This window comes from Lissotriton helveticus, chromosome 3_1 (genome assembly GCF_964261635.1).
Source record: "Lissotriton helveticus chromosome 3_1, aLisHel1.1, whole genome shotgun sequence".
In the NCBI taxonomy this organism is placed as follows: Eukaryota; Metazoa; Chordata; class Amphibia; order Caudata; family Salamandridae; genus Lissotriton; species Lissotriton helveticus.
The window spans coordinates 1,984,950,052-1,984,975,999 of NC_136061.1; the positions used below are offsets into that span (position 1 = coordinate 1,984,950,052).

General features: G+C 41.6%; 1 protein-coding gene across 1 annotated transcript in view; it reads right to left on the reverse strand.

Annotated features, from left to right (window-relative positions):
• Window positions 1–223: 223 nt before the first annotated feature.
• The window catches only part of SYNM (synemin), an 84,728-nt gene continuing 59,003 nt past the window's right edge, over window positions 224–25,948 (reverse strand). Inside the window, exon 4 of the mRNA XM_078683131.1 lies at window positions 224–6,333. Coding sequence (XP_078539257.1) covers window positions 2,078–6,333 — 4,256 coding nt within the window. The 3' untranslated portion in view covers window positions 224–2,077. The remainder of the gene's footprint in view (window positions 6,334–25,948) is intronic.

The following is a 25,948-nucleotide window of genomic DNA, read 5'->3' on the forward strand; positions in this document are numbered from 1 at the left end:
TGTTTTTTGCCCCAACTTTCAGCCATGCAGCATTGCAGCCATACTGCTGTACAACATGACTTAAGGAAATTGACAAAACTAATAGCTATCCCATAGGCGAAACAAATGTTGTTTTAAATTAAAGTAGGCACTAGTTAAACCACAACTATAGTCTAAAACATTTGCACTGTAATGAGTACTGAAGATGTATGTGGCTTTATATACATACAAAGAACAATTAATGTTGGATACATGTTTGACAAGTTTAATTTGTTAGTGACATAACTCAAATATATAGAAATTAAAATAGACCCAACAATATGGTTATCAGTGCCACAGAGATCAAAAAGAGCAATTGATTTCAACTACCTTTATGTCACAAGTCTTCCTCATATGTGGTCCGATATGCAAGAATTTTTTGGGAGTAGTTGTCACATTTTTTTACATTTTCAGAAATTAGTCACCTGTACTCATGAAAAAAAAATTGGGGTACAAATTCAAAGAATACAGCTCTTCTTTCGGGCACCCAAAGTGCAGGGGATTGTGAGAAGGATACCCGCTGTAACCCGGTCCACTTCCACACTGTTTAAGTACCCTGCCACCTATTTCCCCTGCTAGGATGCCTCTTTACAGAAGAACACCGCTTCCATGACCCACAGCTTTCAAGCAAGGAAGGTGTTGTGAGGGAACTGAAAGTCAGTTTCGCAGCTGTAAAAAAACATCGAATGTTTCTACCTGTTTCACTCACTGTTTGTATCCTACATTATAGATTTAGAAAAAAAATTCCCTGAAATTTCTAATAAAAGCTTTTGTAATTTTGGATTTTCTGACCTAATACCACGTATTGTTACTCCATAATTTACAACAATCTCAACAAGCAGTTCTGAGAGGACTTGGAGAGCAAAGAGAATGGGGTTCGTGGAGGAATTATATTGCTTGTTCACATACAGTATGGTCAGGAGGGTTGCCAAGAATTTCTAAGTTTAATGACGATTTCCCTTCACAAGCCCTACCGTTTAAAACGGGTCTTCATTCATTTCTATGCTAGTAGGGTTACGGGTACCACAGGGTATTTAGCGCTAAGAAACTGCTTATTTGGCATGTAGCACTAATCAAGAATCCCCTGAACTCATCTAATCAGTTAGGGTATAATCAACGCCTTCTAAGTTTGAAGAGAACTAGAACCTTCGCCCTAAATGCGTTGCCTTGGTTGCTGGCCTGCCAATTCTAGCAAGTGGAATTTGAACTGATCTATACGCGGGGGCAGGAAGACTACAGTGACTGGCATTACGGTGTCTAGTTATTTTTGTATAGTACTATAACTAACTACTGGTGACACCCTGCTGAATAAAAAGATGTTGCTCAGCAAAACCACCCTTGGGAGCTGCAATGCCCATCTGTGCTTGAGCTTAAGGATCCAAAAAAGGGGAAACGTTGAGGGCACTTTTGGTTACTGCCACAGGCCGCCCCTGTTTTCCACGCAAGCTCAAGTAAGCGTAAAATGCTCTGATGGAACTCTCGCGAGACGCTGTTAGTTAAATAATAAGTGCATTCCCATACAATGAATGATGTGCGCATCTCGACAGGTAGCCACTGTAATGGAGAGGGATGAATATATGATGCTGATATTAAGTAGTTAGTGGTTCTTTCAAAGTTTTGCCAGAAACTGATAAAAAGTCAACTCATTTTATATGCGTGCTTGTGTAAAGTGGATCGGTTGGGTAATAAATACAATTATGTAATATATATGGTAAAAGAAAAATAAAATACTCTAAAGCAATTTAATTTTTTTCATAAGTGTAGGTGTGCTTAAAAGCATGTGATACGTTTTGTGGCATGTCCATGAAGGCATTCTGAGACATAGGATGGTGTTTGCCCATACGAAACTCTGCAGTTTAGGAGCAGACGAAAGTAGCCTCCATTCTATAACCATTTCCACCAGAGGGCTCCCTCCAGTATAAACCCCGGTTGTAGGAAGCTGATCAAAAGAGCTTGCAATCGTTTTCAAACTAAAAAAGAGATAGGTGGACTAAGTGAGGCTCCAATGACAGTGTCCATTGCAAACGTGTCCAAACAATGCAATACCATGCTTTCCCTACTAGACATCTTCTCCGTGATCAAGATACACGACAGCAATCTTTTTGTCGTCAGAAATCACCGATCTTTGGTCGACCATCCTTTGCAGCTGCACTGTTTTATCAAACATAGATGTGTCAATGACTCTCTGTCCATTGGCTTGGAAATAATCGTCATATGCATCAGGCACTATGTCAACATTTGCTGCTTCACTATTTGCATCCTTGGAGTCATCCTGATTAACTTCTTTTGCTTTCTGTGATAGAATGCTATCTGGACTCTCTGTAAATTTCCTACTTGAAAAGATCATTTTTGCTTCCTGGGTCCCTCTGTCTGTGGAAGGGGTTGTTGTAAATTGTGTCACATCCATTTGAAAGGTGAATGATTTTTCTGTTGGACCCAGCTTAATGTGGGGGATAGGCCTGTTGGCCTCCGCAGAATGATTTGGAGGAAGACATATGGCATCACTGGACCCTTCTTCTGAAACAGTGTGCTCAAATGTTACCTCTTTGGCGGCTTTAATTTCCCTTGATCCAATCTTAAAGTACGTTGTTGAGGTCTCCACCTCTGCATTCTCCCTTGAAGCAGAGACCTCCCCTAAGTCACCAAGAGATTCAGAAACAGGTCCTTCAAAAATGAATCCCTCTTTGTTTTGTAAGTCTTGAGGGATCAATTTAATATGTCTCACGTATGTGCTACTATCAGCTGCAGAATCCGATATAGGCCCTTTAAATATGATTTGCTCTGTTGGTTGTGTTTCTGAACCTAGAGTGATGTGTCTGATCGATTTGCTGATTCCAGCTTCAGAAAGCGTTTCTATACCAATATGCTCTGCAGAGTGAGACAACGGCCCTTTGAAAATGATGTGTTCTGTCGTCTGAATTTCAGTTGGACTTAGTTTGAAATGCTTTATGGACCTGTTAGTGTATGCGTACAAGTCTTCTTTGCTATCGTTATCAGAAGGCTCACACATAGCCCCTTCAAATACAATTTGTTGAGTTGTCTGAATTTCTTCTGAGCCCAATTTGACCTGCTGCATGGATCTACTGAAGTCATCTGAACCTTCTGTTGGAGGCATGTTTCCAACTACCTGTGCTTCAGTGATTGGCCCTTCAAAGATTATTTGTTCAGAAGAATACACTTCTCTTGGGCCAAGTTTAATATGCCTTATAGATCTGTTTGTCTCTGTTGCCCCATCTGTTGGAGAAAGGGCAGCATCAGAGTCCAAAGTCTCAGAAGAGGCTGTGTCATATACAGATGAGTTTATAGAAGTAATGTTCACAGGGCTCAATTTTAAATGCCTGAAGACAGAACTATTAGCATCTATTAAGTCATCGGTTGGAGAATGGTTTCCTGCAATACCAAGGTCGAATGTTTCAGAGATGGGGCCTTCAAAAATGATGTGCTCGGTTGTGTGAAATTCTTTGGGACCTAGTTTAATGTGCCTTACAAATGTGTTCATGTCTGCCGACATGTACATTTCATTCCCCTCTCCTGTAGGACTGGGCTGTGGTGGAGCAGGAGTAGGACTTTCTTGGTGGGATTCTTCTGCAGTAGAATGAGATAAACCATTGCTGGTGTTTATCTTGGGTGAGCCAGACAGTTGCTCAGAAGATGACAGCATGATGTTACTCCCAGAACTGGACACATCTCTTACAATGGCATTTCCAACGCTCTCTTGAGCATGGATCGCAGGATTTATATAAGGATCTTCTTCTTGAGACTGCAATATTTGCTCTTCACTGACATTTGGTCTACTTTGAAGATTGTTTAATATATTTAGATCATCTGAATCAATGGTTTGAGAGACATTGATTTCAGCAACAATGGTCACCACACCATTCTCTGTGGTTTGTTGAACTTTTTTAATGTCTACTGCCAAGCTGTTCACATCTTTTTGATCTTCACTGCTTAAGGCAGACAATTCTTCCCTTAAAATTCCAGGAAGACTTTCTTCTAATTGTTCAAGTGCCCCCTTCAGTTGATGTTTAGGATCACGGATATCTTTGGATAATAGACCAGCTATTGATGTTTGGAACTCTTGTGGTATTTTAATTTCTTTTTCAATCACAAGACTTTCCATGTGAATAGGTTCTTTCCCTGAAATGTTCTCTTTTACTAGGGAAGTACGCATTTCCTCGCTGGTTTCATTGAGGGTGTGATTTTTGGCATCATGCTCATAAAGTTTACTGGTATGTTTCCTATTTTGTGATTTCTGGGAAAAATCATCTTGCCAGGAGTAGCTAATACTAGACTCTTCCTCTATGTGAATCTGTCCATACAATGAGTCATCATCTTCAGCAGATGTTACAGGAATCTCATCTGGAGTGGAGACTATGTATTCTAGGTCTTCACCTGTATCACCACCATCCGTTACGTCTTCTACATGAGTCACATCTTCTCTGGATTTTGATTTGTCTTTGGCTCCTAGAGCAGCAATAGATGCACCAGCAGCTTCCTCATCACTTCCCTCCTTACTCTGCACAATTGGAGTAGAATCATCAGCTTCCTCTACCTCAAACGGTACTGAAAATTCACCTTGCTCATCAGTGGCTGATTCCAGAGGCTCTTCAGTTATCTCAATCTTAACACCTTTCTTTCCTTTCAAGCCACCGTGCAGAATATTGTCCAAAAAACCTTCAGCGTGCATTCCTTTTAAATGCTTCAGGGTTGCTTTCTCCAAACTACTATTCAAAAGGTGCTCAATCTCCTCCTCATCAGATAGGTCAAAGTCCTCTTCTGTTGTTGTCTGCATGATAATCTCGGTTGTCACTGTTCCATCGTTGGCAAGTTGTTTGGTTTCAGAATATGTCACTTTCGCATCAGAACTGGTTTCATCAGTTGAATGCAGGCCAGTAGATTGGCTAACATGTTTAAGAATGTCTGCCACAGTTACATGTTCAGCAAACTCATCCGACCAAGATGTTGCAGTTTTTGAATTGTGCTGTGCACTGACATCTTTCCCCGTGCTGAAGACTGTGTCTGTTCCTGGAAAGTTTAACACTACGTTTTCAACAGGTTTGTCAAAGTCTTCTTTACCCTTTTTAGGTGAATCCTCTTGGACAGGTGCCTGTATGCTGATATTTTGAGATAGCTGTTCCCTTTCAAGGGCTTCAACACTAACAGGAATGTGAATATCCCAATCCTCTTCTTTATTGTTCTTCTCAATTATGCCACTGGTCTCATATTTGTTTGACTCATACTCCCTGATCAGTTCTTCTGATTCAACAAAGCTCACACCAGCATCTGATATACACTGTTTTATTGCTTTATTCACAATAAGGTTTGCATCCTCTTGGGCTCGATCAATGATAGTTAGGTTCCCAAAAGTTTCTCTTGCACCAGTCACTTTTATAGGAATATCTATTGTCCTTAGGCCTTCGTGTGTAACACTTTCTCCTTTTGATTTCACCTGCTCATCCACCATCAAGATTCTCTCCCTGTGAATCGGATTCTCGCCTTCATTCTCTTCTTGAACATTGCCAGCTGCCATTACTTTTATCGGCACATCAGTAGTGATCAATTCTTCCTTTTGAACGTTTTCACCTTCCAGCACAATTGTATTTTTGGTCTTGATCTCAGAAACATAACTTTGTTCTTGTCTATTTGGCTTTCCTTCAAAGAGTACACATCTCTCAATCGTTGTAGCTTTCACTTCTTTAGATTCCTCCCCTGGCAAGTCATGCCTAGTAAATTTGTACTGCTCTTCTCCCATTGCCTTTTCTTTCACCATATCCTGCGCTTCGCTTTTAACCTGTTTTGTTCCTTTCAATTCCCAACTCAGCTCATAACCTAAAGGTTTCTTATTTTTTTCCATTTGTGTTTCAGTGGCTTGTGCGATTCCTGGTTGCAGGGTCTTCTTAAGGTCCTTGGTTGACATCTGAAAGCTACTGCTGGATTCTTGCACTACAGAAGCAGTACCTTTTCTAATTGGAGGGACTGGTCGATAGCTTTCATTATGTCTTTTTCTAATTGGGGGGACTGGTCGATGAATTTCATTATTACTTAAAAGACTCTGTCCTGAGGTGAAGTACTCAAACCCACCGTGCCTTCTGGTACTGTTTTGGTAAGATGCTTCATCTCTGACAGTGGATGATGGACTATGTCCAGACACCAGAGCTTCCTTTTTCACAGTACCCCCAGCCCTGCTGACGTGAGATGTATGAGTTTGGTGTCTAGTCTCAACGTTGCTGTGAACGGCTGGGAAGAATCTTCTAGAATTCTGACCTTCCTGTAGTGAGTAGTTAGTAGCATGCTCGTGAACACCAATTCGAGAACCTGAAAAGGGAAAAAAAAGACGGTAAACAATTCGTATTTTTGTTTCAGTTTTAAACATGAAGGCAACTTAATCATATAACCTTGACCCCATTTTTTCTTTTATTTTTAACTTAATGGAATGAAGTTACTTACCTGAAAATGTAATTCTCAAACACAGGTATCTTTAATATTTCCTGAAATCATATTGAAAATTCTCCAAAAAGAGCATAATATCACTCTTTATTTTTCATCTCCTAATTATATTTTTTGTTGTAATTGATTAGATCTTGATTTCACCCACACACCTATGCAGGTAAGGCAAAGTCAACCTTTATTCACCTTTTAAGCCAATTATAAGTAAGTAGTTAGCAGCCATATTTGTCTAATCATGGAGTTGAGGTAAGTTACATATGAATTAAAAAAATACATATTATGAGGAAAAGCGGTGGTTGTGCAACCTCACCATGTAATGAACTCACAAACCAATCTGGGTCCAGTTAGACTCATATATAAAACCTAAGTGCATTTAGAAGTAACAAAGCAATTAAATCCAGAAAGACCGTCACCCATGTACCCATAACCAGCAGACTGGACTACGGGAATGCCCTCTATGCCGGAATTAACAAATCTCTACTACTCAAACTCCAGACTATCCAGAACACCGCACCCATACTCGTCCTCGGCATCCCACGACAAGACCACATCACCTAGCACCTAATAGACCTCCACTAGCTGCCTGTCAAAAAGAGAGTGACTTTCAAGCTGTTCACTCCTGCCTACAAATCCCTCCACAACACCGGACGGATCCAAATACGTCAACGAAAGAATCTCCTTCTACGCACACAAGAGAAACCTCTGCTCCACCGACCTTGCCTGGCCAAAATCCCTGGCATTCGCATGAACCAGAACGGGAGGAAGATCCTTCTCCTACATCGCGGCCAAGACCGGAACAAACTCCCACTCAGCATCAGATGATCGCCCACACTGCAAACATTCAGGAAGAGCCTCAAGACCTGGCTCTTCGGATGAGACAGCTGCTCGAACCCAGTTACTCCCCAGCGCCTACAGACCCTCATGGGTGAGAATGCGCTTGTCAAAACTCTGATTGATTGATTGATTAAAGAGAGACAAGCAACACAAAGGAAATCTGACACCAATTGATAAGGATATTTTAATGCATTTTTCGACACCAAAACAAACAAAATCGAACAAAGAGTTTTGGAGATATAGGGTTTTAAACAAATTGAAAACCTCTGCTTTTCACTCAAACTACTATGATTAGTGGGTACCCTGAAAACTTTTTTAAAAGTTGTGCTTTGTTACGTCGGCCTGCTTTGGAAGACCAACTCCAGCAGGGTGCAAGTCAGGGGGCAAATAAGGCTTAGCAGGCGAGTAACCTTGCAATTAAAGCAGGGTAACAGTCGGAACACTGCGGTGTTAACCACAGGTGTTCTAACTACGCAAGCAGAGTCACGCTTGCCTTAACCACGCATATGCCTTAAACACGAAGGTACGAAGACAGTGAAGATGGCAGGAGAAAGATGCCATGATGAGCGGAGTGGGGCTGGCGGGGGGGTTGGGCTAGTTTAAGGAACTGCGTGGGGGTGGGGTAGTGTAAGTAAAGGGACAGGGTTTTAGACTTTAGGGCAGTGGGAAGGGAATGGGTAGTCAGGGTAATTTTTAGGCATGGTGGGGTCTGCAACCTTAGCCAAACATACCCCATTACCATTCATGCCTATACCACGAAATTGCGTGGTAAAGGAATGCATGGTTAAGACGCATTTGTGGATTGGGCTGTGTGGTAGAGGCACACATGGTTTAACTATGCATGCTTCTATCATACAACTGTTAAAGCATTCTCTAGTCCAGTTCCAGGCTCTACAGGCAAACTGCAATAGACATCAATAGAGTGAGTGGTCCATATGCCAGGGATGCAGGATGCTGAAGCTGTTGAAAATGCTGAAGATGATGATCTGGTCGACGGGGGTCTTCCTTGGGGCACACCTCAGACCACGAACACAGCGGGCGACTTTGGCCTAAGAGGTCGATGCACCTCAAATTCCAGGTGAAGTCCAGTCAAAAACCAGTTCCCACTGGTCTACTGGTCTCAGGTCACAGCAAAACCAGTGTTTCCCTTTAACTGTGGCTGGTGTCCATCTTAAGCAACCAAACTGCACTTTGACGACTCTCTGGGTCCAGCAGACTTGGGTGCAACTTTTGAGTGTCAGGGTTAAGTCTCCCTGACTGCACTTTGGTCAGCTGTGAACAAGCAGTTGTGGTTAACAACTTTATCATGGTGGCTTTTTCACATTTGTGGTCTTGGAGCTGTAACAGGAAGCCAGCCAACTGACTCATGGCATTCCCCTCTTCTGTTTAGGGCCTAAGGAACAACTTTTCCTTGAGCAGGGCACCACAGGCACAGTTCTATCTTTGCTACCCAGCAGCAGCTGGTGCAGTTCAGTCTTTGTTGCAGCCTCTCTTTGCCAGGTCTGTGGAACAGCAGGGCAGTCCATTGTCAGTCCTCTCACCAGTACAGATGTGATCTCAGGTCTAGGTGCCAGGAGTGCCACTTTTATGCCCATAACTTGCCCACGTGGTATGTAGTGACTACTAGCCAACGGGCCCCCTACCGCCTGATGATGACTTACAGCAATGTGTGGCATCTAGCTACCTCAAAGTGCAATATTCTGGCAATTCGCAGATGGCAGAACCCGGATTGCTACACGTCTATGGCAAAACCAATTTAGCAACTGTTTTCCCCTCGCTCTCCCCGATGCCAGCCTGTCTACCAGAACAGAAGAAAGCAGCCCCCCTCGTGTGTATCCACCATTTACCTTTCAAAGGTGACTTCTCTTTTGAAGCTCACTTTTTCTCTCACACCCTGTGTTGTTTCCTGCCAGGAAGAGGTAACACCCCGTTCGACAGCAAGCCTCTATTGTGCCCTTTCCTGGAAGTTGTTCACATCTGTCCTTAGGAGAGCAGAAGGCTGTAAATGGCCACTGGAAAATGTGGTTAACAGAGTGACAACTTTCTAAATTTACATAAATTCCTCCTGGGCATCACGTCGGCTCTAATGCAACAATTCTTTAGCTACTTTGAAGCCCCAACTTTACTAGCTCCATTCAGATTTTAGAATAGTTGAGTTGTCAGCGTGTAACCCTGTACTTGCCTATGGGGCTACTAGCCTTTGTACAGTAAAAATGACAATAAGAATACAAGTCCTAATACATCACCCTACCTTAGGGCTTGACAGGCCTTCTTTAGGGGTGACTTTCATATACTAAAAGGAAGGTCTGCACTTTGTCATTATTTTAAATGGCAAGGTCGGCTTAGCAGTTTAAAACTGCTCCACCAGTCTGCAGTAGCAGGCTGGGAAATAAGCTTTACTTTGTCACATTCATGGTGGCCCAATAAGTGCTCGCTGCCACGAGGAACACTTTACATTACAGGCCCTGGGTATCCCTTGTTCCATAAACTAGGGACTTATGAGTAAGTTAACTTATGCTAATTGTCTATAAGCCAATTAAATATACACTTTTAAGGTTAAAGCACAGGCACTAAGGCCTGGTTAGCATGCATCAGTACACTCTCAGATTCGAAAAACCAACTGCATCAGTCCAAAACTTTTGGGGTGATCATGCAAAAAGAGGCATTTTCTTAGAGATACCACTGCGGGTGAGCTACATTTGCTTATAAATAATGTAATTTTCGTCAGCATTGGATCTAATATAGGTTTGCAAGTAAGTTAAAATAGGGCATCCTGCATGGTAATGCAGTAGGTTTAACAGTCGACATACACAAATAGATGTTTCAGCACAGTTATTCCTACTGTGCAATTGACTTTGTGTACAAAGACAGCAGTCTTAGGCTTAAAGTTCTTTAAAGGCCTGCTCATGACAGTCTCACAAATTTCTGAGAGAGAAGCTTCAACACGACGGCCCAAACTTCATTGAAAAAGTGCTTTCAATGTTGTTCTATCACTTAAGAGACCAGCAAGTGGTACAGAGCTCATTTTTTTGTTTAAACGTGAATCTTACATTTTTGTGATATTTTGATGCACGCAGGCATAACATTCGAAGTTCAAGTAACAGCAGAAATAGAACCCTGTACATGTAATTTTAGGATTTATTTTGCCTTGCAAGATGTTGCTTGCGACTTAACTGTGAAGATGCTCTGCAATAGCCCTCCTTGCAAAGGTAATGATTACAGAAAGGCAGTTTCCCCAGACACGTTACATTTGCTGAGGAAATGCTCCATGAAAATAATGACTCAAAAAAAACCTCAACATAATTACCTTCAGTGCTATGGTCAGACGTCTTACCATGGGAAACAAGCCTTTGAATGTTTTTTACTTTTGTTTTTTTGTATGTAGTGGTGTGACGATATTTGCATAGTACTATTGCCATTCGTATGAGCTCGCAGCGCTGGAGAACCAGAAGATGGAAAATAACTTATGAGGGAGGGGAGACAAGAGTAATATGCTGGCTGAAAGAAAAAAAAGTAACAACATCCTGGTAAAATCAAACATTCATAAGGAATGCAAGATTAAGTAAAGCATGTGAAATGTAAGCAGGAACAACATGGGTACCTTAACGCACAACACTATTACTCAGAAATCAATCAGTGTTTTTGCCTGAAAGTTAAGGACATGACTACAGGAACCAGGAAGGAACCCGTTCAATGTCCATTTTTTATTTTCTTACGCAATATAAGCAATATGGTTAAAAAAGATCAAATCTCTGAACAAAGAGCCGCCGTACACATTTTCTAAACTAAAATAAGCAAGCAGCTTATAAGGATCTTATTTAACGTTTTCCACTGTACGCATCAACCAGGTATTTCAAAAACTCCAGGAATGGTGCACTTCCTCCCGGGGAAAACAATGTTTGTCAAAGAAAGACAAGAAAACGAAAGTAGCGCTCACTGGCAAACTCTGGAAAATGTCAGAAAAAGACAACATTTGCAGCCAAAGTGTTCCTTTCTGTTTTGGATCCATTTCATAGGGGGAAAAATAAAGGAAAGGAGAGGAAAGAGAGGGTAAGTGCTGTTTGTTGAAGTCATGGGTTTCAGTAAGTGAGGAGGAGCGAAGGACTGAAAGTGAGGGAATAAGAGGAAGAGGCAGAAAGAGGGGGGCAGCTGCTAGTGGCAGAGCAGGAGAAGTTAACACTGTAGGGAGGTGAGTGGCATGCGAGGATGGTGTTGAGGAGGAGAGGGGTGGGGTTCATCATATTTAGAAGAGGGCCCCTACACCGTAGTGAGGCAGAAAAATCCATGCGATCGGTTGGATTATTGCACATGGACCAGAAACGAGTGGAGGAGCAAACCTAATGCCGTAAGCTAAGCACGGATTTGTGTTACCGTCCAATATATGAAGCGCGGTGTTTGTGAACCAGGTGCCATGCTGATACACGAGCCGAGGGAAATAAAAAAAAAAAAGAGTGTGAAGGAAGGAACATATATAAAAAAAGAGTAAGACCACACGCAACAGGGGCAGTCGGCTGGAAGGGTCTGAAACACCAAAAGGCAGAACTAATTAGGCATATTCATCAAACAAAATCAGGCATTTAGGAAGGGCTCTAACAGGAAACAATAGAAAAGACGGGAGGAGCTTTAAGCACATATTATGGATGTAGAATGCCTCACTCAGCAGTGCATGCGCTGCCTAGGCTCGATCTAAAAATAGTAATTCACTTTAGAAATTCTTCACACTTGAGTAAGTAAGTTTTCTCTCTTGCAGGATGTATGTGCTTATACTAGAAAGAGGATTAGGCTGTGCCTACCATAGGATTTTTTTAAATTTGCTAATAATATTGGCGATTTTTGATAAATATGTACACAATTTGGAAAATGTGACCGCACATTCATAAATTCAAGCTGAAACAGTGCAAAGCTGTCAAAGTTAATTACAGTGATCTTTCAAAGTAGAATTCCCCATTTAACTAAAATAGAATCAAACATTGCTGAACAGAATTACATAAAACCTGGCATTAAGCTATAATGTTTGTGGTTTGCTGTAAATTCATGTAGCAGAATTTAGAGATATATGTCCTGTGTTTGCTGATATTGGTTAAGGGGTGCATTAGGATTTTTAAAGGAAAATAGACTTTTTTGATTATTTATGCAAATTAGGGCCAGATTAAGAGCTAAAGTATTAGTTTTTGCTCCTGATAAATAATGATACCACGGGGTAAGTTATTTATCGGATGTGATAATGAAAATCTATTACGAGTACATGGGGAATAACCTGCGGATTTTGGTGTTTAACACACCCAAATCTGCATGATATGATGAATACCATATGTTTTCTGCTGTTAAATTTCAGCAGGTTTGACCTGCCAAAATGACAAAGGTTGAGTTATTTAACACATACAATAATTATAGGATGCAGGACATACCCATGGGCAAACAGAAGTTTACACATGGGTTGGAATATTATGAGGAATTTGTAACCAGGGCCTTAGGATTTTCTATAATTGTTTTTGTACAAAAATAGCAGAAAATGTAGACTCTGGTAAGAAAAATAAAAAAAACAGCATCTCCAACAGAGATTTGAAAAAAACTAAATTGGAATGCAATATTAAAGATGCAAGTCTAGGCACATCATTAAGGATTTGGTAGACAGGTTGCCCAACTACTGACACAGCAGAAGCCCTGCAGCGCCAGCATGGCAGCAGACTCCCCACAAATCATTTTCCTACTGCTTTGATGAGTCATTTTCACTGAAGTGCTTCTGCTGATGCAGTACCTATAGCAAAATTCTAGTTCCAGGAGTGCTACCATGGTGTGGCTGACCCCTCAGCATTATAATTGTTTTTTAGAAGCAACCCCCAAACGAGGAATTTATTTTGGAAAAACAAACAGGAAATGTCCCTGACAAAGAGGGGATTTTCTCCCATCACAGCGGGGCTACTGGGTTCTAGCATTGGAACCAGTTGGGGCTTTGCTATTGGAAACCAAGACATCACCTGGTAAAAGAGGAGGGAGAACTGCAGGTCTGTTGTAGAGGAATATCCATCAATTAAAGGCGGATGTCCACATCTAGCAAATCCTAAATAACCCACTAAAGTCCCCATTACGATCCATGCAGTAAATGTCACACAAAACTGAACTGATCAGTGTGATAAATAGCACCCAGTTGTGTTTATAATCCGAAAATTGGAGTATAACAGACAGATCTCATTGCTTAGTTATTTACAGGATATTTTTTCTATTGGTAATTTCAACAGGTTTTACTTGCTAAAATGTATCATGAAAAAATGCAGGGGGACGGTTGTGTAACTTCTAAATGTGTGGTAACAGAAGATAATAGGTTGCCCTACGGCTGCCCCAATAGGTTTCCGCCGGACATCATGCATATTTTCAGGTTCTGTGACTGTTTTAGTAGGCAGAGGAAGCATTATTAGTTTCTTTGTTAAAAACTTCAAATTTTACTCAGGTACATCCAGCCCTTGCGTACTTGCAGATGCTCCCTAATGATCAGGTCTTATTTGCGGTGGTCAGTTTTTTGCCGGCTAACTGGATGTCCAGGTGTTCGAGAGTTGACTGATTTCTGACTTATTGTATATGGTGTTTTTATTCTGATTCAGTGCTCATTGGACTTTTTATTCTGTATTGTATATGTGTGTTTTAACCAGATGTTTGTATTCTTTTTTTGTCTTCTTTTATGAATGCTGTGGTTAAATGAACAAAGATTTTTTTCGGATGATTTATCACAATTAATCGGACCAACTATAATCATAGCTTATGTCTTCTAATAGGTGTAAATTATAAATCTTGATTTGGACAATTTGCACTGGTTGGCTGAAACTGCTTGGTGGCACAAATTACAGGGCAGTGTAAACAGTTGGATTTCAGGACATCATATTTTTTCAGTACTTTCTTGCTTGAGTTTGGACAGAACTGACCAAGATGAGTACTAAACTGTGATCCTCGTATAATCGATCTTGTGGAAATTCCCAACATCCTACCATTATCCTGCACTTGAGTCCTTAGTTGCCCTGGTGTTCCCATACAGATGCTCAGTGGAGGTGGCATGGAATTGATAAACCTGAAGCATTTGCAAAGCTTCTAAAATCAGGTGAACTGAAATCATGCCTTCCCTGTGGCTGATGTGGTCAGGATCAAGTCCTGGTATACATGGAGCCAGAGGCTGCAGATGACTGAGGTTGTGGGTCTCACCAGCGGAGAGCTGTCTCTGCCCAATAAAAGATCCTCAGCAAGCCTGGGGCACATTTGTCTTGCTCAACAAAATGGAAGTGCTTCCTACTGGAGCCTGAGGGGATCATCCCAGAGACCAATAGATGAACTTGCCCTGACAATAAACCCACGGGTAACCTCTTGTAATTGTCTTTTGTCTATTTCACATTCCCGGATACTCACACACACTTGATAACGCCGAAGCTCAGTGAAATCTGAAGGCATTAACAGAACTCAATGGATTCGGTTTAACTCACACATGTCAGCAAAAATCCCCTGATGAAGGGCTCAGCCCGAAATGCATTTTTTTTTTAGTTTATTGTTACAAGGATAACAAAAGATCAACCGAAGATGTAATGTGATACTGAACAATACAAACGCTTTGAAAAAACTGTTATGATTAACAAATTGAAATACAGCTCCCTTGGATGAATGGTTATATTTTTTAATTTAACCACAGCAGTGCTTATTGGGGAAGTTTTGGCCTTTCTGGAAAACGCATCATTAGCAATTATTAATCCCATGGGCTCCAGGCACAGGGGGGACTTGGAGCAGTTAAGGAGCAGGCCAGAAGTCTGCCCATACAGGTCTAGAATGCCGAGTAGTCTAAGGCCCATGACCTCCGGGTTTGAGACAAAGAGCAGTATCTTGACCGCATGTAAAGCGAAGCAGTCTTCTAGGCCTTCCCCACATTGACACCCTCAGACCTGCACATCCTACCATGCCCATGTCACCAGCGGCTCCACTGCTGGGGCAAAAAGGAGAGGAAATAGCAGGCATTCTTGTCTGGTGCCACGCTGCATTGGGAATGCCAGCGATAGGACCCCATTCACCCACACCTGTGCCATAAGGCCAGCATATAGTGCCTGTACGTATGAGACAAAGCAGGGCCTGAAGTCAAAAGCTTTCTCGAAGTCTATGAGTAGAAAGGCGTTAGGCACTGTAAGCTGATGATGGTAAACCACAGCGGATGCAGTGCTTTGCACTACGGTGGGACATAAAACTGCACTGGTCAAGGCAAATCAGCCTTGAGGAGTCTATTAGCCAATACCTTGGCATATACCTTAGGTTCGGTGTTGATGAGGGAGCTTGGGCGGTAGGAGGCATAGTCCTTGGGGGGATGCTTGGCTATGTGTAGGACCACTGTAGTTGCCGCATTCACTCTTTCTGGGAAGTGCCCCTTTGTTATGGCCTTGTTATACAAGGCCAACAAATGAAGGAGTAGAGGTTTACAGAATTTCTGGTAATATTCTATATGGAACCCATGCAGACCCGACGTCTTGTCCTGGTTCATGTCTGAGAGGGCCTTGTCTATCTCTTCAAGTGCAAGGAGTCAGTCCAGATCAGCTACATCTGGTGCTGACAGAGTGGGCAATTGCAAGTCTGCTATTAGTAGTGTGGAGAACTCTTGTGGTGGCCTCACTTGTTTTGCATATAAAGCGCAATAATATTTTAGTATTTAACAAACGTGGATGCTCTTTCCCAGGCCTCAGCAACCCTTCCTCGCTCTGGGTCCACAACGCATTGAGCTAACCTGTCGGCCCCACTACTTACATGTACTTGAGAATATTCTTGAGTGTCCTTAGGTTATGCCTTGTCGCTCTGCCAAGCATAATGCCTTATTCTTCATGGTGTCAACGCATGAGTTGAGTAGTCTCTTTACAAGTATTTTGGCTAGTATTTTAGTTTCTGTGTTCAGGAATGCATTTTACTGGTAGGGCAGCAATTCTCAGGTAGCTTCACTACTTTCCTTATTAGAGACAACAGGCTATGTGTAGGTTCTTCATGATCAACCCGATTTCCCTAGCCTCAACACACATTCATTTCAAGTGTTCACTAATTTTTTAGAGATGCATTGGGACCTCCTGCCTGGCTGTTTTGCAATTATGAGATTGCAATCAAAATCTCCTCAATTTCTATTTCCCTATTTAGCATCTATTATCCACTTCATCATGCCAGTTTCATCTACAGAGACTTTAGACCAGTATAGCTTTCCCAGGAACTTAGCTAATGTTGCCACTGTGACCTTGTCACTCACCACCCTCGTGCCAGTAGTATCCCTGATTGCATGTATTGATGTATCATCCTTGTTTCACTTCTCTAGCAAAGCAAGGAGTTTTTTTTAATCTTGTTACAGACTTTCTGTAAGTGTTTTTGCTTAGACTTTCTTGGCCTCATTCTCTGCTGTGGACCTACATTCTACAAGCTTTGCTTCTAGTTTCCTGGAGAGTTTTAAGGCGGCATCTTGTATATGCTGCCCCTCAAGTTTCTTTAATATCATCACTAGATCCCTACGTTTTTGAGTTTGTACGCATTTGAGGCTGGCTGTGCGAGAGATAACTAGATCGATAAGCATGGTTCTGAAAGCCTCCCACATTATTTGTGACTTGACAGAGCCTTTGTTATCATTTAAATAGTGGTGGTATCTGTAAGGTGTCTCACTGTACAAGATTACTTAGGTCCAATGCATTGACCTTCCACTACTCTTGCCATCATTGTCCGTATGATTGAAGTGTTTTGGTCAGTGCAGACTGATTAGAAGTGCTCCTTTCTAGCAGACTGGTGTCCCAAAACCTACTCACGTCCCACATGAGGGTGAAAACGTAGTCAGGTTGTGAGGTGAAGTCGCGGGCGTCCAAATAAATTTAAATTTACCATTGCCGGGCGTTCCCATGTGCTGCCATCCATATGTCTAACAGGCCATGAGTTAATTAAATTCTGTTGCTTTGTGGAATCCCTTCTAGTATCGTTATTGATGTTCTGGTCCAGCATGGTATCCTTGACGTTAACATCACCATAAAGATACCCCCCAGAAATTGTATCAGAGCCTTGCCCACAGTACCCATAGTCATTCCCTGCAGCCGAGGAAGTAGGTATACAGTGATTAGCTTCTTTGTCTTTCCATGCCTGGACCCCAAATGCAGCAAGGACTGCAGCAAAGCATGCCTGATGGTCAGTCTAAGTATTCTGGAGTATGAATGCTGCTGAAGTTTTCAGCAGTACTTCAGCTCCTCTAGGGCGGCTCGAGTACCCCACCCATATAGGCCAGAGGTTTGTATTTCCCCCTAGTTTGTGGCAGGTGTGGCCTATTTGATCTGTTTGCAATAGCACCACCTCAGTAATATGTATTTGCTACATTCAGAAAACTATCTCTCATGTTATATTATTTCCAAACCCGCTGATGTTCTTAAAGATTATTTTTAAAATGTTGTTTTTATCCATCTTAAGCTTTGTGTGTGTAGGGTGAGTAGCAGGCCCATTGCCATAGAGTGATAAGCATTTGGTTCCCAACCCTAAAAAAAACTATCAACCAATAGAACATAACCATCCCCCTATTGTATCCTGTGGTGGCCGTGCAACTTCCCACCTCCCAATACAGGCCGGGTCTGTCGCCCATCCCTGTCAAACAAAGACTTAATTACAGTGTAGCCAAAATCATTTTAGATGAAACCATATGTCTACTGGGCAGTGATGGATATGAAGACTCCATGCACTACTCAGCCCTCTCTCCAGAACAGAAAGATAATCACTCATGCACAATAAACCATTAAAGGCATACATTCTGACTATGATCTATGGTAGAGACCGTCCTCTGAAAACCAATACATATGGGATAGCATGGACAGCAGCAACTATCTAAGTTGATAGGATAGTACAGAATAACATGAGAAGCATCTCAGCTATATTCTGAGAGTGATTGGGCTATTATAAGTATTTTTAAAATGGGAAACGTCGAAGATACCTAGGAAATGAAGCCATATGAACGCTTGGAGGAGGAATACAACTTAGACAGAATACAGGCCTTGTACAACTGAAGCAAACTCTGAGTAAATACAAAGCACAGAGAAGATGCTCTCACCTGGAAAGTAAAGAGTACTGATGGACCCCTGCCAAGAAAAGTTTTTCACAGATACACAGATCACCAAGAATGCACCTGAAGGCCTGGGCCCAATGAGGGCCAAGTGGGGTAGTGGTGGTCCACGATGGAAGAATCACAGTGAGAAGAGGTGAAGTGGGATCCCCGGACAGCAACCGCCAAGTTGGGGTGTCAAGGGTGGGTTCTGAATGATACAGCTTAAGATACTCCACCAAGTGTACTGCATGCGAACCCCGCTGAAGGCCTGAGGCATCATATGATCTGATCTCTACCTCAGAGGCTGTCGTGCCCACTGATATGGGAGTTCTGGCGACAGACAAGGGACAATCTGCTGAGGGAACTGGATGTTCAAATTGAGCCTGGGCTAAGGTCCATGGACATGTGAGGAGACCAGGCTTGTCTGAACTCTTTGTGACGTCTGGGACCAAAACAAATGCGGCGTCCATTGAAGCACTTTGGTAGCTTCTTTCTAAGCATTACAAAATAATGTATTCAAGGGAAGGGAAAATGGTAGGACCACATAAGCTGCCTCTATTAATGAAGACACTAGGATTGCTTTCTATTGCATATATTTAAATACATTTTGATTACATAGGAAGGGGGGCTACAAAGCATGTAGCTTAAAGGATTTCACCTATCTCTGCACCGTATTGTGTCAGTCTGAGGAATACCACCCACCGCCAAGATATTATTAGCTACTTGTGACACCGGCCTGTCCTTTGCCAGAAGAGGTACAGCTTAACTGTGGGGTGGCACACTGGCACCAAACTCAATGAGTGCTGTTTCATTTTTGTAAGGTTTATTTATGGCCGCTGAGAAGAAGAAGAAATGCAGCAGCAGAGGCGGTCAGCTGGTGGGGTGAGTTTCATGGGCTACCCCAACACTGAAGTGGGGTTCTTGTGGAAAGGCAATTGGTATTTTGAAGCTCTAATGAAACATCTAAACAATATCACATTGATGCTGGGGAAAGAGGTGGACAGAAGGCCCTGACCATGTTGGGTGACAATAGTTTTTTCACGTTCTATAATACTCCTTTGTTTCTCCCCTAAAATGAATCTGATCATTTGTATACTTTGAGGATGTAGCCTTAAGGTTAGAGCAGTTGACCTTGAAGCTGGGGAACTGGGTTCGAGTCTCGGCAACATCCTGTAATTCTGGACAAATCACTTAATTGCCCGGTGCCTAACAAAAATTAATGTGTCCATCTGTAACGAAACTGGTGCACATGTAAAGCGCTCTGATACCCGATGTCTCAGGTATGGCTTGCGCTATATAAAACAAAAAAGACATACTTGACATATTGATGAAAACAATAAAATTGTATGTAAAAAAGACATGTAATTCTTGTACCACAGTCAAAGTATAAGTTAAAAGCATAACATTTTCTACCGGAAAACATTAAAGGTAGAATATTAAAATCATTAATAAACACGATGATACTGAAAGCATCATTGTATTTGGAATTTCTCACAGTGCTTTTTCCACCATGCCTCCAGATTAAAATACAAAGATGTTATTGCAAATTTCGCTAAAATATGCAAAACGATAAAATTGTAATCTAGTGCAGATAATATCGCCCCACCCATACATTTTTATTTCCTTAATCAGCAAAAAATAGAGATGTAAGTATTGGTACAAATTTGGCAAAATAGTGCAAAACAATAAGATTGTAAACTAGTACAAATAATACTGCCAGGTCCATACATTCTTATTTCCTCAGCAAGCAAAAAATATAGGGCCATATGTATCAAGCAAATTCGCATTCGCAAAGGCCAAAATTCGCAGAATTTCGGCCTTTGCGAATGCTAATTTGCTAAATGGTATGTATGAAACATTTTGGCTGCAAAATAAGGAATCGCAAAATTTGCCATTCCTTATTTTGCGATTGCACTTAAGGAATCGCAAATTTTGCGATTCCTTAAATGCAATGTATCAAAGAAAAATTAATTCAAAAATGCCCATAAGGATTCGCAAATTACCACCAACTTCTAGTTGGTGGTAAGTTGCGAATTCTTTTAAAAAAGGAATTTTTTTTAAATCCAAAGGTGCCATATGACGCTCATACATGCCCTTAGGAGGAGGATGTGACCATAGAAGGAATGATTGAGTGGAAGCAACACGAAGAATGTGGCATGCAGGGAAGCATGTGGAAAGCAACATAAAAGTCTTAGCCATGGAGGGGGCAGATAGAGGGAGCAAGACAAAGGACGCAGGAATGCCGAAAAAGTATGGGGGAAGCAAGACAAAGGATGTGGTCATGGAGGGGTTGAATGGGGCAACGAGGGTGCATAGTCTGTATGTGGTATAATGACAAAAGCACAGCCTGGAGCTAAGTATTTTCCTGGGGAAGCTGGAAAAAGTAAAAGGAAGAATGGGTGAAACCAACAGAAAGGAAGCAGCCATAGAGGGCACAGATAAAGGAATCAACCCAAAGAAACGGGGGCACAAAGTTGGGGGAAGGAAAATGTGACCTGAAGTATGCGGGCATGGAGGGGCTTATAGAAAAAGCCACATGATGGACATGGTCATAAGAAGATCGAATGATGGAATCAAGCTGAAAAAAAAGGGAATGGAGAGGGGGGATGTAAAAAAGCAACTTAAATGACGTGGTGAAAGTGGACGGATGGGGGAAGTCAAACAAAGTAGGCAGATGGGGTAAGCAGCAAGGAGAGCAAGTTTAAAGTAAAATAACAAGCATGACAATGCCAGTAGGTCTAGCTTTATTGGGTTATATGGTAATGTGAAGCATGACTGTAAGTAGCATGGGAATAGATATGTATTTGTGTGGAAGCAAAGAAAGAACAGTACAATACTATTGATCAAAAGTTCAGATGACAGTTGCACTGGTGACAGTTGCACTGTCAAGACACACCTACAATTAATGTAGGCTAATGACTGCCCTCCCTTAGGGCATGTATGTGCGCCATATGCCCACACATGTAATTTTCAGGGGTGCAGCAGTGTGTTCTTGTGACACCCCTGCACCCTTGAAAATATCCTCAATTTGCGATTAGCAAATTGCGAATCGCAAATTGAGTATAATTTCACATTCATTCCTATGGGCCTCCTGGCCCATAGAAATGAATGGGAAATTATTCCTTAAATGCGATTAGCAATTTGCTAATCGCAATTAAGGAATTGTAAGGAATAGCTAAAAAATAGCGAATTTCTTCATACATACCATTTTGCGATTTCTAAATAGCGATTCCTTATCTGTTCTTATTAGACTGCCACTTCTTCCCAGATAATTGGCCAAGTTGAGATTAGTGTTGCCCGTGATTATTTATGGAATTCCACCATGAGAGACTTCTAATTCCATAAGAAGGTTTTCCAACACCTTCATATTCTGTCGTTTTTGCAAAGAGCTGGGGTTGATGTCTATGTTTAAAATTATAATTGGTCATGTAATGCTTCCAAAATTCCAATTATGTATTATTATGCCAAGTATGAACAGTCACTTTATTTGTAGGTGCTTAAGTTAAAGGTTTTATCAAGCGTCACATAAATCGATAAGCCACCTTTTGGGTGTCCATTTCACTGGGCTTTTTCTGCTGGAGAAAATATTATCACATAGCCTTCTAGTGGCAATTCTTCTTCTTTCCAGGTCTCTTGAAGGCATGCAATGTCGAAGTACCTCAGATAGTTTTCTAGCTCAGGATCTGAATGAAGTTTTTTTATTGCTGCTATGTACCATCATATAACAGACATAGACCACGGTTCCTTATCAGAAACATTCTGTGGCGTGTGGTTTTTATTCTGGGGGGAATTGGGGTACTCAGTGCTTTGTTTTGAGGATTAAAGTGGAATGACTCTTCAGGCTATGTAAATCGAATTTGTTTTGATTAAGTATGGAAGCTAACCAGTTCCAGTCTGTTGATTGGATATTTGGGGGATTGGTAAAACCAGCAGCTACGACCCTGCAATCTATTTAGTGATATTATTACTGAGTCTGTTTGAGGAGTGTAGTTGGTTCAGCAAGCACCTATCGCATTCCTCAGCAATGTGGTGAGTTTCCGAGTGCCCCTACCTAACCGTTGAATATGTACCACAGTGACTGTGTGGCAGCAGATGCAGTTTGACTTGTAGTTGCAGGCAGTCCCTTTTGGATTGCAGACTACCTCTGGAGCCTCTAATAGGATTAGACTCTAGGTTTTCTCTTCAATAGAAGTTCCAAAACGTACTTTCAGTCGTGTAGGGAACACACACAAAAGCAGGTTTCTATTCAGATAAATCTCTCTGACTGCACAACAAGATGTAGAATTGGTTTTTTCTTCTTCTTGGTTTACCCTTGTAACTTGCTAGGAAAGCACTGTCCAAAATATAGTGCCTAACAGAAACAAAGTCCTTCTTTGTAACTTGATTGATGTCAGACTTTAAACAAGCAGGAGTTTACTTTTCTGTCTTTGAAGAATTGCAGAACTTAAAATCTACTACAAATTAAAACAAGGATTGACAAAACCAATAGGTCAAACCTTTAATATGTGTGATTTGTTTTAGTAATTTTTATGCACAGTAATGTGAGTGAATGTATGTGTACACTTTCTATTGTTTTAGATTTGTCTTTTGAAGCAGGGAATAAAATGCAGCCAGAAAGGCAGGGAACAAATTCAAAAGTATATGGAAACGTAGAAAACCGCACATAAACCCCCTAATAACAAGCAAAAGATTTTTTTAAAAAGGGAAAGAAATATGCTCTTTGCCATTTAAAGTTGGTGTCAAGAAAATCCTATGTGATTTTAATCAAAATGTATTTTGTTGGTGCTGAAGACTGAAGCACGGGATCCAAAGGCAAAATATGCAAATTTAGCATGTAGACAATATTTTTGTGCAAGCAAGACAAAGTACAAATTGGCGGGAGGAAAACAACAAGGAGGATGTGACCATAGAAGTAATGATTGAGTGGAAGCAACACGAAGAATGTGGCATGCAGGGAAGCATGTGGAAAGCAACATAAAAGTCTTAGCCATGGAGGGGGCAGATAGAGGGAGTAAGACAAAGGACGCAGGAATGCCGAAAAAGGATGGGGGAAGCAAGACAAAGGATGTGGTCATGGAGGGGTTGAATGGGGCAACGAGGGTGCATAGTCTGTATGTGGTATAATGAGAAAAGCCCAGCCTGGAGCAAAGTATTTTCCTGGGGAAGCTGGAAAAAGTAAAAGGAAGAATGGGTGAAAACAACAGAAAGGAAGCAGCCATAGAGGGCACAGATGTAGGAATCAACCCAAAGAAACGGGGGCACAAAGTTGGGGGAAGGAAAATGTGACCTGAAGTATGCGGGCATGGAGGGGCTTATAGAAAAAGCCACATGATGGACATGGTCATAACAAGATCGAATGATGGAATCAAGCTGAAGAAAAAGGGAATGGAGAGGGGGGATGTAAAAAAGCAACTTAAATGATGTGGTGAAAGTGGACGGATGGGGGAAGTCAAACAAAGTAGGCAGATGGGGTAAGCAGCAAGGAGAGCAAGTTTAAAGTAAAATAACAAGCATGACATTGCCAGTAGGTCTAGCTTTATTGGGTTATATGGTAATGTGAAGCATGACTGTAAGTAGCATGGGAATAGATATGTATTTGTGTGGAAGCAAAGAAAGAACAGTACAATACTATTGATCAAAAGTTCAGGTGACAGTTGCACTGTCAAGACACACCTACAATTAATGTAGGCTAATGACTGCCCTCCTTGCATCTGTCTTGCTTCCTGACAAAAGCAGCAAAAATTATCTAGTTACCTAAGACACTTTACTAGCATGCCAATGCCATGTATGTGCCCCTGAAAGTTCAAGGTTAGACACCTGGATAAATAAACAAAATGATCACAGCTGCGTGGAGGGCAAGCACTTTTTTGTGGTAGTACATAACTTCTGCCCACTCAATCAGGTTCTTCTGGCTCCCAACATGCCAAAGCCCCTCTCTAGTGATGCTCACATAATTGTCTGGTGACAGCTACTCTATCAAGTCAGGCGAACAAAAAATGCATGCAGTAAATCTTTAAAAGTACAGAGAAAAGGTGCTAGAATAATAAGAATTTGCGGAGTTAAAAATCCTAAATATAACAGTGTGAAACAGAAAAAAGCCTGGACCAAAGGAAGCAACACGAAGCATCCGAGGATGGAGCAAAGAACTGGGGAAAAGCAAGACAAACGACGAGGTCATAGAGGAAACATATGGGGGTAAGCAACACGAAGAAAAAGACCATTGAGGGGAAAGATGAACAAAACAAGAAGCAAGCGGGAGCAAATTGGGCAACAAGCCAGCATAGTATGAATGGGGCAAAAGAAGTCAAACTGAGCCCAGGCCCATGTATTGCCAAAGGTAAGGCACTTGTATGGCGAATCAACACAAAGGACGTGAGCATGAATGGGACAAATGGAGAAAGCAGCACAAAGGGAGCATGCATGGAGAGGAAGGGTACGTAAAGGAGGCAGCTCAAAAAGGGATGCAAGCAACACAAATGATGAAAGCAACATAAATGGGCATACAGAGAACAATGGGGTAAGCAACATGAACACCACAGACATGGAGGGTACAAACACGCAAGGGAGGCAGCTAAAAAACACATGCACTCTTGTCAAGTGTTTAATCAAAAAGAAAAAAAAAAGTGCTCCAGAAAACAGCAGTGGAAGAACACGGGTGCTTCGACCATCCAGAAATGACAAACCTCACATGCGATTTCCACTACTCCTTTTTGTTTCCTAAATTACCACCAATGTACTGCACTGATTCTTCATGAATAGTGAGCCCCTTAAGGCTCAAAGAGGTCATCATTGAAGCATGTTCTCTATCACAGAGGATTCAAACAGGGCTGATGTCTCCTACAACACGTCAGATTTTCATGCAAGTTGTGAGAAACCCAATCCATATCACCTTCACATCTAATTGTTTAGGCACAATCCTGGAAACTGTCTTCACTTGCAACTCTACAGGACTAAGGCTCTTAAATCAAACAATGCACTCCTCGACCCCTCTTCCACCAATATACTACCTTGACCAATTTGCTGCTTAAATATTATAAGGTTCAGATTCTTGAGTAGTTGAAAGGCCTTTTCAGTTCAATGGCAGCTTCTCTGCATTTGATATTGAGGATCGTATTAACCTGACACCTCATCTCTTGGGTTTATCAAACAGCCGGTTGATCTGCTTGCAGAATTTTGTATTGAGTGCAAATAGAACATATGGATTAGGCCATTTTGGCCTCAAGTGGACTATGTTTTTACGTTGGTAAAGCAGATTAGTAATCTGTGTAGTCCGAAAAGCCTTGTTTAAGAGGCTAATCGAGCTGGTGGGAGGTTATTCTAAGATGTATTTCATTGAGGGAAAGGTAAATGGTGGCCATCTATTTAAATTTAAAAGAACTTTAGGCTGAAACTTCTGATCAAAGTGCTCTTTGACCATCAAGCCAGGCCCAACCCTCATTCATCCAAGCTTGATAGGTTAGTTCCTAAGCAGGCCATTTTAAGCTCTGAGCAAAGAAATGTCTTTCAGAAGGAAGTAGCAGACTCAACCAAAAGGCAATCTAGACGGGACGGTCCAGTTGAAGATCCATAGAAAATACTTAATCCATA